The 12257-nt window shown below is 45.1% G+C and overlaps 1 protein-coding gene across 4 annotated transcripts in view; it reads right to left on the bottom strand.

The window, feature by feature from the left end:
* Positions 1 to 12257, bottom strand: part of NUP98 (nucleoporin 98 and 96 precursor) — a 73362-nt gene that overhangs the window by 56477 nt on the left and 4628 nt on the right. For 3 of the 4 annotated variants that reach the window (XR_014788916.1, XM_084842166.1, XM_084842165.1), the window contains 9 exons: positions 11484 to 11586; positions 10409 to 10510; positions 10140 to 10319; positions 8791 to 8930; positions 7206 to 7313; positions 6019 to 6202; positions 4312 to 4472; positions 2507 to 2644; positions 344 to 428 (listed from right to left, as the gene is read on the bottom strand). Coding sequence is in view for 3 of the 4 variants with exons in the window: in XM_084842166.1 (XP_084698292.1) it covers positions 344 to 428; positions 2507 to 2644; positions 4312 to 4472; positions 6019 to 6202; positions 7206 to 7313; positions 8791 to 8930; positions 10140 to 10319; positions 10409 to 10510; positions 11484 to 11559 (1174 nt within the window). In the remaining variant the exon portion in view is untranslated. The remainder of the gene's footprint in view (positions 1 to 343; positions 429 to 2506; positions 2645 to 4311; positions 4473 to 6018; positions 6203 to 7205; positions 7314 to 8790; positions 8931 to 10139; positions 10320 to 10408; positions 10511 to 11483; positions 11587 to 12257) is intronic. The other variant, XM_084842167.1, reaches the window with a different exon arrangement.

The raw sequence follows: 12257 nt of genomic DNA, 5'->3' as shown, positions 1-12257 counted from the left end.
CAAAAATGAACACATTTCAAAAAATGCACACAAAAATTCATGTATTTGCAAAAATGCACACAAAACACTTTATCCAATGGGGGATGTGTACATTTGCACAAGTGTGCACAACCATATGTACATTTGGAAAAACGTATACAAAAAAAGTAAATGTGTACACGTTTTTCCGCAGACTAAAAAAATTCACAATCCGATGTGGAATTAGGACAGAACAAAAAGAAATGAGAAACCTGTGCGAAATTGAGCATGACAGATTCACCCATCCCTACTGATGCAACAGCCAACAGATGTAAATGCTTTTAAACAAATAAATATGCCAAATGGAAGCTGACTAATTTGTTACCGAAAAGTCCACTTGTAGTTGTGCCGAAAGAGGGTGCACTAGTGGTCGTGGTTCCAAATCCAGCAGGTTTATTGCTAAATAGGGACTGAAAAGAAAACCTTTAAACATCACAGAGCTACACTTACACACAGGGCACAAACAACAATTGGTGCGTTTTCTCAGTTAGCTGCCAGTAAACATCTGGGAAGAATGATGCCTTCCTGCCACCTAAATAAAGCACATTAGCCATCAACCTGCTTCTCTGAACAATGATTGCATGGCCAGCAGCAGCAATGTATTCCCTTAGTGCAGGACTGCCATGTACTGCACAATACTGAGATATGGTGAGGAAGAGTTGGGGGAGAGACATGAGGTCTACTCTTTTCTCATCCCCCAACATGTCCTGGTCTTCAAATTCATAAGTGCCAAGACAGGACAAGCAATGGCGGTGGTGGTGTGGAAGTTGCCTTGTTCTGGCTAAAAGTCTTTCCTTGTTGAGGGAGATAACTGCTGGGACAAACTTTCTTCTTCCAGCATCTAGGGCCACAGGAAGATCTACCTGTGGTGATCTTTGGTGATTGGACTCGGTGGCCTTGTAGGCCCCTTCCAACCCTACTATTCTATCAACTACCAGTCAGATACCGCACGAACAGGGGAAGACAGCCAGAAACACTCTTGGGTTATTCTTTGCCAAATGCAAAGGTAACCAAGGGACTTTCTCTCAGGAGCCGAAACTGCTAGTGGACAGGGTGCCTAACTCAATGTGATGTTTCCCCACAGGGCTCACTGCAGGAGCTGTGCTCATTCACGCACTACAGAAGAACACAGCCTGGAGCATTCAACTTTATTTAATTTCTATACCGCCCAATAGCCAAAGCTCTCAGAGTGGTTCACAAAAGCTCTCTGGGCGGTTCACATGCTGCGTGGCGCACTTTATTTGGGTCACATAGATGATCACTGAGTAAAGATATTTCCTGAAATACAAGCCAACGGGGTAAAATCCCACAGGCTGTATGGGACTTCCCTTCAAGCAGTGTGCATTTGGATGAATATCACATAGTTTTATTGATGAATTTATTAGGATATAAGCAGTGGCAACCCAGCACACTAAAGCAACACATATTAATACCTATTAAATAAACTACACCTGTTGGAGTGCCTAAACATAACCAAGTACTTGATCAGCTACTTGCTTTTGCCAGTAAGATGTATGTTTTAAGTATTTGTTATTCTTATTCATTAAATGTAGGCGTTGCTTCCCATTGCAAAAAGCAAACCTGAAGTGACTTAAACACACAATACAGAAATCCATGATTAATATAACAGGAAAAAGAAGAAAACAAACAACAAACCCCAAATCAATATAAACCATAATCAGCACAATAATACAAATAAAATAAATATCAGGAAAACATAATCTAAGAACAGTACAATATGAAAAGTGTTACTTAGGAATGTGCACCGTTCCTGCTGCTGCACTTGCTTTGACACCCAGCAGTCCAAGAGTAGTAGATGAAGTCTTATCTTGGATGCCGTCAGGAGCTAGTGCGAAGGGTGATAGTTTAGCAAGCCATGAATGACTTTGGGACTGCATGCTCCCCACTCGCACGCTAATCTTAGTTAGCATTAACTGCAGCTTCCTGTTACATCTGAAATGGGGAAGTGTGATTTAATGTAGGTTTCCTAACCAGGATCTTAAACCATGTTCAACTGTGGTTTAAGAACCTGGTTGGAAAACTGACATTAAACAACAGTTCTCTATTTCAAACGTAACAGCAAACAACAGTTTATGCTAACCAAGACTGGTGTGCTGAAACTGGCATCTCAAGGGAGCAGGCATGGGGAGGGGGAAGCATGCAGTCTCAACACTTGTTCTAGGCTTGCTAATTTATGGTTTCAGCTAGCCAGGAAATATACACCCAAAATGTGCCTGTGAATCACTTAGCGACTGCCAGCACTAGACACATGATCAGTTTAGATTTGTTAGGGATTATTTTTAATAACCAAAACCTTCCAAGAGTTGTTCAAAGCCAATATTTTTGGACATTCCTAATTATTACTACTACAATCATCACCACTAGTAAAGCCCTAGCAGAGTCTTGTGCTTTGAAGTGTGCAATAAGCAAAGAGGAACAAGCTACTTTCACACCCTTAAAAAACTCTCATTACTTCCAACTGACATACCGAGCCACCAACACCAAATCCTGTATTGGCTTGTCCAAAGAGACCTGTCCCAGTTCCAAATGCAGTAGCAGTGTTCGTATTGGCAGCTGTTCCAAAAAGGCCTCCAGTTTGAGAGGGCTGGGTTGCTCCAAATAAACCCTGCAAACATTAGGGGATGTTTGAGAAAGATATGCTACAACATATCCTTTAAAAAAACCTTAAGCAGCAGGTTTGGATACTGGAGACAACGGTTTCAGATCATGATGATTTTTACACAAGTGGACATGTGCTCTGTTGGCGGCAGCTGAGGAGACCAACGCTGCTAAAGCCTGGTTCAGCTGAGCCATGTATTAGCCAAGCAGAAAGCCCAATTTCATTTTAGCCGTTACACTGTGGGAAAAAAAAAATACTGAAGAGGCTTGGGTCTGTGCATGCCTCGCTGTTTCTGAATGCACGTCCAGGGCTGGGGACAGAAAAGTACCATGGCAATGAAGAATGAAGTGGCCCTCACTGGTGCATAAAAACAAACACAACATACCCACAATTTTGTCTCTGGTGACAAAGGCAATTTCCCAATGTCTATAAGGACCGCTAATCTCTTCAACTCAACAGCATGTTCCCCACATGGCTTTGCCAAGTTCCCTATTAGGACCTTAAAACCTGTATCCCATATCCAAAGCAGATGAAACTCCCTTTAATATACGGTTCCTGTTGTCATTATTGGATGTGAATATTAAGGGACTGATACTTCATACCCAAGTCTATTTTGGATTAATTGAATGTCCAGCACAACTTAAACTGGAGGTCCTCTGAATACACATTTCCACCTATGCCTCCTAAGAGAGCAACAGCAACAGGCAGAGAGAGAGAGCGAAAACAACTTCACATAGTGGCATGCAATATGGATCCCAGTATGAAGTCCTGAAGATATGAAGACTGCTGTTCAAATTCTTATCGCTGCCCAGTGAAAAGCCAAAATATCAGTCAGGCTTCCCTGGGTAGGCACATGCAGTCATGAGGGGGTGCTTAGCTTTTCTGCCTAACGCCACGCCTGAAATGAGAAGGAAGCTTGCCAGACCAGGTGACTGCTTGTAACAAACTGTTTATTTCATAGCTCGAGAGGGTTGCTATGACAGAATCTCCTGGTGGGAGAATGCATCCATGGTAAAGCACATGCTTTGCATGCAGAGGGTTCGTATCTCCAATTAAAGGATCTTGTATTGGAGAGAACCTCTGCTTAAGACTCTCAAGAGCTGTTGCCCACCAGCGCTAGGTTAGATAGACCACTGCTCCAACTCATGCTAAAGAGGTGCCTTATATCTTAAGCTTTGAACAAATATTCACTAGGTACAAAAGGCAGGTTAAGGCTCCTTGCTGTGGTGATCGTCAGTCTGAACAAAACATTCTCTTGGGAAGTTCTTAGTAAAAAGCTGCAGAGTCAAGGCACTCAGTCACCAGGAGACATGAAGACTCTAGAGCATAGCTATGGAATTGGCTACTACAAGGTGCAGGGATGGCCACAAATTGGGTGGCTTTAAAAGGGGATTGGACAAATTCACAGAGGAGGAGAAGGCTATCAATTGCTACTAGTCCTGATGCCTCTATACTACCTCCAGTATCAGAGGCAGTATGCCTATGTATACCTGTTGCTGGGGAACATAAGCAGGAGGGTGCTATTGTGCTCATGTCCTGCTTGTGGGCTTTCTGTTGGGGCAGCTAGTTGACCACTGTGTGAACAGAATGCTGGACGTGATGGACCCCTGGTCTGATCCAGCAGGGCTCTTATGTTCTAGCCTTCCAGGTTGTTACAATCCTTGTTACCTTACCATTGCGTTTGTGTTGGGCTGTCCGAGGGTGCTGGTGTTCCCAAACGAAAAGCTTGTGTTCTGTGCAGTTGTGGCCTGGCCAAAGGGCTTGTTGAAGAGGCTGGTCGTTTGTTGAGGCTGACCGAAGAGACCTCCTGTTCCTGTTCCAAAACCTGATGTACCTGGAACAGAAAGAGTTGAAGCTAATTATTTATACAGTGCTACCAAACTACATAGCTTCCTTGACACTGTTTGTCAAGCATGCTGATGACCTCTTGGGCTCTGTGCTACCTTTCTTGACCTGCAGTATACATTTTAGCTGAACTTCTATTAGTGGGGCTTTGAATAACCCTTAAGCATTCTGGAGTCATTTGACCCTCTTGACTTTCCCTTTCACCATTTCCCTCATTTTAGATAAGTTACCTGTTTTGAAGTCAAATGTGACAGGGTTGGATTTCCTTGACAATTTCCCACTTAAATATATATTAAATCTGATAGCACTGTGGTCATCATCTCCAATAGGTTCAACAATACTCACATCTCAGACTAGGTCCTCGGCGGCACCACTTAGGATTCAGTCAAGGGTCACCTCCCCTCCAGTTGGTTCTATGACTAACTATTCTAGGGCACCATCATTTAGGTTATTAGAAATTTTTACCTCTTTGTTGTGGCTGGAACATGCATTTTCCCAGCCTATGGAAGGGTAATTGCAGTCCCTCATTACTACAACCCTTTCTCCTTTGGATGCATCCCTGGTTTCATTCCCCATCTGAAGATCACCCTGAGCATTCTGGTCAGGGGACGATAGCACGTCCTCAGTACTAAAGTACTGTTGGGGCCTGGTACTGTCACCCACAGTGATTCTGTGGAGGAGTCTGCACCTTTTAAAGGTTCTAAATTGTTTGACACTATGCCCTCATTGACATGCAGGGTGATACCACCTCACACTGTTGCTAAACCTGACTGCTGGACCTATTACCCTAATGCTTTGTCACAGGGGCAGAGAGGCTTCATTGCCTCAGCTCCCTGTTGTGCTCGTAGAGCAGGGCTCTCTGCCAAGTCTGTCCTACCTCCTAGAATCCCCCTCAAACTCCCTACTAAACTTCACCAAATCTGGATCACAAACTCCTTAGGACTGGAAAGCTACTTACAGAATTATCTAAGCTGCTGGACCTGCCCACAGCTAGCTCAGTGACTCAACTCAGAAGCCCTTCCTACCAGAACCATATGCCAGAGCACATGGAAGCTGCTAGGAAAAAGGAACAGAAATCACCAAACAGAACCCAAACTGTTCCAAAGACACCAAGGAACCTCAAGCAAAAAGTCAGAACACCCCCCGCCCCCCATATATAGCCTCCACTATTTTATCCTGACAATAACCCCGTGAAGGAGGTGAGGCTGAGCCACAGTGGCTGGCCCGAAGTTGCTCAGGGGGCTTCATGTTTCCCCATTCCCAAGTCTGCACCCCACCCACTGTGTCACATCATAACAACATCGCTCTCCTGTCAACTGCTGTTTTCCAAGTCGCTGGCTGATTAGCGCCCTATGAAGGCCTGGTGCCTGTAGTCAGGATACTACTTGCTCAGTGAAGGAGATCACTATGTCTGGATAGGTTTTCCCAGGCATGAAAAGACAATGTAGAGTTTTAAAGCAGCATTTTACAAACCAGGTAGCTAGCACCTAGAGCCCAAGGAGACATCCCAGGCAAGCCAATACATCCATACTTACTGGTTCCAAAGCCTGTTTTATTCTGTCCATATGAAAAGCCTGCATTAGTGGTGGAGGAACCAAAGAGTCCTGTGGCTGCACTGGAAGTAGCAGTAGACGATCCAAACAGGCCTGGAGTGGCTCCAGCTCCTACTGGGTTGGAGGGACCTTTCCTGTTTGCTTGATAGTCTTCCAGACGAAGCTCCTAAACAAGAAGTGTTTCCTGAGTATAGTCATGTCACATGGGGCACCATCTACCCTGCCTAACCCCCACCCCTGTCAGCGTCACACCTTCTCAGCAAAAAATGATAAAGGAGGCATATGAATCAAGAATTCTGTGATGCGGGCACTGCTCCCAAATGACGGGAAGAGCTCAGCTTTAGTTACCACCTTTGCCAAAAGAGGCATCAGCAGGGCCCCAGAAGCCCCGCTACCATGGCATTTCTTCTGACAACTATGACAGGACATAGCCCAGTACGTGGCCCACAAAAACGCGCGCACGCACACACACACACACACACACACACACAACCCTGTGCCTCAGTCCCATTCATTCTTCTTGAACCACTGAGCGCTCACATCACCCTCCCATTATAGTAATGGAGGGTAGGTGAAGGGGCTGTGTGCTCATGGGACCAGGCAGGTTTTACTCAGCAACTGCAAGCTTATAAAACTGACTACACCCCAGCCCATGCAAGAGGAGGGAGTCATATGTCTAAGAGGACTGATCAAGGAACAGCCACCAAGAACCCGCAAACAGATCTCCAGTTCCTCACCTGATATTGCGGGGCGGGGGGCTGAAAAGAGGAAGGGTTCCAACTTAAACATCTGTCCTAGAAACTAAGATGTGCAAGAGCTCTAAAGGAGAGGCACACACAGAGTCTGTGATGTACCTTATTTTACTAGTCTGATTGGAGAGGGGAGAGAGGTAGCAGTTTTCTTTGTCCATCACAGTATCCATCTCAGATGGACAAATTCCTCTCAGCTCCACTTGCAGAGCCTCCCAAGTACCTTGCATTCAAGACTCCAAGTAAAAACCAATGTTGTGCAATTTTTAGGGAGGAGGTAGAAGCCTCATAGCTATGACTTAAAAACAAAACAAAACATGCCTTGCCTGTGAGGGGACAGCGAGTAGAGCAGCTCCAATGCCTGAGCCACTGAGTGGATGGCGGCAGGAGAGACAACATACAGAGACACATTTGACTAACCTCCAGCGATTTACTTTCATATTCTTTCATAGCAGTAATGCACTGATGCTTGGTACTGATGTTTGTGCTGACTCCAGACTTAACCATCGTGTCGGTGCCAGTTGGGGCCTGTAAGAGACATGTTAACAGTCATCCAGGCTGTTGTAGGCTTGATTCCCACTTCCCCGGTGCCTGGTGCTGGAAGTCCTGTCAGCAGTCCGTCACTGTATGAGCGGAGCAGTGACGCTTCTGCAAGCACCCGAATGGTCAATTCAGTGGGCTAACGAACACATAGACTCATAGAATAGTAGGGTTGGAAGGGGCCTACAAGGTGTGATGTCCTACAAGGACATCACACTGGCTTGAGAACTAAGCTTGGCTGCAGGGAATCCAGGTTCAGATTCTTGCTCAGCTATGAAGTGCCCTGTATGGCCAGTTGTTGTGATGGTGGCTACGAGCTTTTTGGTAGAAGGATCATAAAGAGAAGCCACCAACCAGACTTTGCTTACCATGGTATGCGAGGGATGTGAATGTTTCCCTATCTTCTTGGTTTTAAGCCACATACTGGCCCTTGCCTACCTCCATCTGTCTCTGCTCCTGTGAAGGCCCTTCTCTACCTGGAAAGAAGCCTTTATCATCTTGGACTGTGCCTGCTGCTCTTCCTTCTGCTATAATATGTGCAGGAAAGATCCCTACCATCACTGCTGCACATGAGAGAAGAAGGGTGCAAGAGAGCTCTCACCGTCTTCAAATCTCTGCATCTCCTTTTCTGTCAACTGTTACAAAACTCTCAAGACAGCGATTCCATCATCCCCTTAAAGGGGCCTCTGCACTAAAGTGATTCCTCTGAATAAGTGTCTCATGCTTCTGTTTTGTGCCGAGAACATAGAAGCTGCCTCATACCGAGTCAGGCCCTTGGTCCATCCTGCTCAGTACAGTCTACATTGACTGGCAGCAGCTCTCCAAGGCTTCAGACAGGCGTCTTTCCCAACTCTACCTGGAGATGCCAAGGACTGAATGTGGGATCTTCTACATGCAAAGCATGTGTTCTACCACTGAGCTACAGCCCTTCCTTAAATGTTCACACAGAATTTAAACCACCAGTTACTGCCATGTTATTACCAACTGAATATTCTCTATAAATACACATCTACATCAATCCAACGGATCATGAATGATCAGAAGTGGAACAGCAAGAGACACAGAGTACCTCCATCATTCTCTTCCTTCCCTTACCACATGAATGGTAGTTGTAGCAAAATTAATCTGAACAAATTCACTGAGGCTTGCCTTGAACTACTTCCTGGATCACATCTTATCAATGAGAACATAGGGACTATGCAAAATTAATTACAATAGGGCTGTCACATATTGTAGGCCAAAATTCGGAGAGACAAATGAGCCTCAGGGAGAATCGTGATGAATATTCTGGACTAACTCATCGAACATGACTACTGCAGTAATGCCTTTTCACATTAAGTTTTACTGAATGGAACACCCCATGTACCTTTCATTGGAAACAACAGTTCAAAACCAAAGTGTAAGGAACAAAAAGGTTCAAATAACAGCTGGAATTAAAATTAAAGAGTAAATAAATCAGACTTACATTAAATTTAATAGTAGTGCCAGTTGGAACAGCAGTAAAGCTAGTCGATCCAAAGAGAGAGCCAGATGTACCCCCAAATGGATTGGAGGCTGTGTTAGTGGTTCCAAACAGACCACCGCTACTAGTACTTGTCCCAAAGTCTGTGAAGAAAAATGAATTCAGTGCCCAAATGAAACCACAGATTCAGAGCTACAAATGAGCCAGAACGTTACATTTTCCAAACTATGCTCAGTTGATGGGAAACAGTTTAGAAGCTGTAGCATTCCACGTTAACTTAAATACAGTGAGGGTTTTGCAGAAAGGAGCATGGGCATTTATTTCCACTAACTTGTGTTTCTTTCTTGAGCGTCTAACCATTCATAAGAACATAAGAAGAGCCCTGCTGGATCAGACCAAGGGTCCATCTCAGCATTCTGTTCGCACAGTGGCCAACCAGCTGTTGATCAGAGACCCACAAGCAAGGTATGAACGCAACAGCACCCTCCCACCCATGTTCCCCAGCAACTGGTGCACATAGGTTCACTGCCTCTGGTACTGGAGGTAGCACACAGCCATAGCCACTGGAGGTAGCACATAGCCATAGCCATCAAGACTAGTAGCCATGGATAGCCTTCTCCTCCATGTACTTGTCCAACCCCCTTTTAAAGCCATCCAAATGTTTTGCGCATTCTTCTGGGTACCATCCCCTGTGATCCAACTCAGCTATCCAGTCATTGGGCAAGAAGTTATTAATTTGCACCTCTATTTTTGTCAGTGGGTCACTAGCTCAGAATGCCCAACCGTTTCTGCAGGTGTTTCTCAAATCCAGCTCCACTTTTATTAGTAGTATTTATTCATTATGGTTATTAGGTATCACTGATGCACATGGCACTTTCCAGGTGAAGATAAAAATGAAGAATGGTCAGACATGTTAACAGACCTCATTGAAGTTTCAGCAATTCCTCCCTGAAGTTATTACAAAATCACATAGCCTGAGAGTTTCATAAACGCACTCACTGCCTTGGTATAGGCAAATATTCCTCTTTCATCTGGTGAGCGCCCAGGCTTCCACCAGAAATCCTATTTGTGGGAAGTGACCTCTCATTTCCTCCCCAGTACACCAGAAAAGAAGTAAGCTTTTGTAAAAAAAAAAAAAAAAAAAAAAGTACCAACAGCACCTTGCTGCTGTTTCCTGAAAAAACTCGTGGGAATGAAGAGAAACCAGGACCCCAAGGAAAAATAACAGGGAGAAAGTGGAGGGAGAGGCAATCTAAGAATGTGGATCTTGATCAGCAATATGAACCAGGTAACTGTTCTGTGCACATCATTATTCAAACTGTTTTAGAAATAGAGAAGGAAACTATACTCACTGCCAAACCCCACAGGTTTATTTTGTGCAAAGGCATTGTTCTGGGATGAGAAGAGGCCTCCACCGGTGCTTGCTGTCCCAAACAAGCCGCTGGAAGTTCCAGTTGACGTTCCAAACCCAAAGCCAGTGCTGGTGGAAGATGTGGCTGGCTGACTAAAGGTACTTGAGCCAAATAACCCTCCTGAAACCAGAAACATCCTATCAAATTGGAGACAAGAAAGCGTGAGATAAGGAAGGGAGTCAAGATGTGAGAGACATCAATACCTGTACCTGGTTTGGTCTGTGCAGTCCCGAAGAGTCCTCCTGTGTTATTATTTGATCCAAAAGCAGATGTTCCAAATGCTCCTCCGCTTGTAGTGCCAAAGCCAGCATCTGCAAAGAGGAACTGGGCAATGAGATAATATGGTCTAAGCACACAAGAGGGCTGAAAGTGCTTAGCAAGGAACTGGTTGTACTGAGTAGCATCCACAGCTGACCTACAGGAAGTGAAGCCATTTCAAATGGAAGTGGAACACTTCCTGGATGGCAATGGTTTTGCAAGCACTCTCTGTAAGATTGCAGAGATTTCTATATGGACAACTGTGACAATTCAGAGCCGCTAAGCCAAATATCAGACACGCAAAATGTTAAAAGGTCAAAGTATTCAAGAGATTATGGGAGGTTACAACATTTAGAGATAAATTACCCTATAAATGAAAAACATTTGAACTCTAAACCCATAGCTTAGAAGGACAGCACACACAAGTAGTCCTAGATTCCATCCCTGCCATCTCCAGTTAAAAAAGGATAATTAAGGGCAGAGTCCTGTGGGTTGCACTCTCGATGAACCTAAGACCCCAAACTCAGGAGGCTTACAACCATCCCATGCATGGCTGGAGGAGCTGTGGAGGTGATCTTTGCCTCCCCGTCCTCCCCTGCTGCATTTGTTACTAGACTGGCTTTTTTGCCCATTTAGCTAGGGTGCTTTGGAGAGTGAAAGAAGGTGGCTGGAGAGGCCCCAGGATAACTTGTATCCTGGCCTCTCCAGTCTCTTCCCCTCCCCACCCACTGAAAGGCCCCCTTTCCTTGTCCTCCAAGGTTGAGTTCCCGAGCTTGGAGAGCAGCTGGCGCAGTTCTTGTCCATGCTGGCTGCAAGATGGAGGGGGGTGGGAGTTCCCTCCAAACATTTCAGATTACAACTCCCTGTATTCTTAACCATTGGCCATGCTGGCTGGGACTGACATGAGTCCAAGTCCAAAACAACTGGGAGGGTGCCCGATTGGGGAAGGCTGGGCCATATGTACAAACAGGACGACCTAGCATTAAAAGGCAGCTTCTATACTCTTATGCGCAAACTGCCACTTACTCTGTCCAAAAGTTGAAGTCGTCCCAAAGCCACCTGTGTTGCCACCGAAAGGCGTTCCAAATGATTTGTTAAACATTTTGAGGTTGTTTCAGGTTCTCAAAATCTAAACAGAGAGTATAAAAACAACCCCCCCTTAGATTAACCCAGTTTTGAGAAATCCATGTTTGACTTCATTCAGAAACACACCAGATATTTTACCAAAACACAAAAATAAATATCCAGTTCATCACAAAAAGCTAGCAAGTCTTTTGGGGCAGAAACTGCCTCATAGGATGACCTTTGTCAAGAGAAGGACAGGGGGAGTGCGACCCTAGTGATTCTGCTGGACCTCTCAGCAGCTTTCAATACTATCCACCATGGTATCTTTTGGACAGGTTGGGTGTTAGGTTGGGTGCCTAGCAGTAGCTCCACTCCAATTTCAATGGCCATTTCCAGGAAGGTGTGCTGGGAGATGCTGCTTGAATCCTCAGCAGTCATGCTTTGGGACTGCGCTGGGTTCTGTTCTTTCTCCAATGCTGTTTAATATTTAAGAACATAAGAGCCTTGCTGCATCAGACCAAAGGCCTCTCTAGTTCAGCATTCTTTTTCCACAGTGGCCAACCAGATGCTTATGGGAAGCCCAGAAGCAAATCACAAAGGCAATGGTGCCCTGCCGCTTGTGTTCCCTAGCGACTGGCATACAGAGGCATTGCTGCCTCTGACGCTGGAGATAATATACAGCCACCACGACTAGTAGCCACTGGCAGCCTTTTTCTACATGAAACTGCTGGAAGA

Source organism: Heloderma suspectum, chromosome 3 (genome assembly GCF_057233095.1).
Source record: "Heloderma suspectum isolate Gila_16-S chromosome 3, 16-S_ref, whole genome shotgun sequence".
Taxonomy (NCBI): Eukaryota; Metazoa; Chordata; class Lepidosauria; order Squamata; family Helodermatidae; genus Heloderma; species Heloderma suspectum.
Note: the sequence above shows the minus strand (reverse complement) of the source record. Positions and strands in the feature narration are given on the sequence as shown.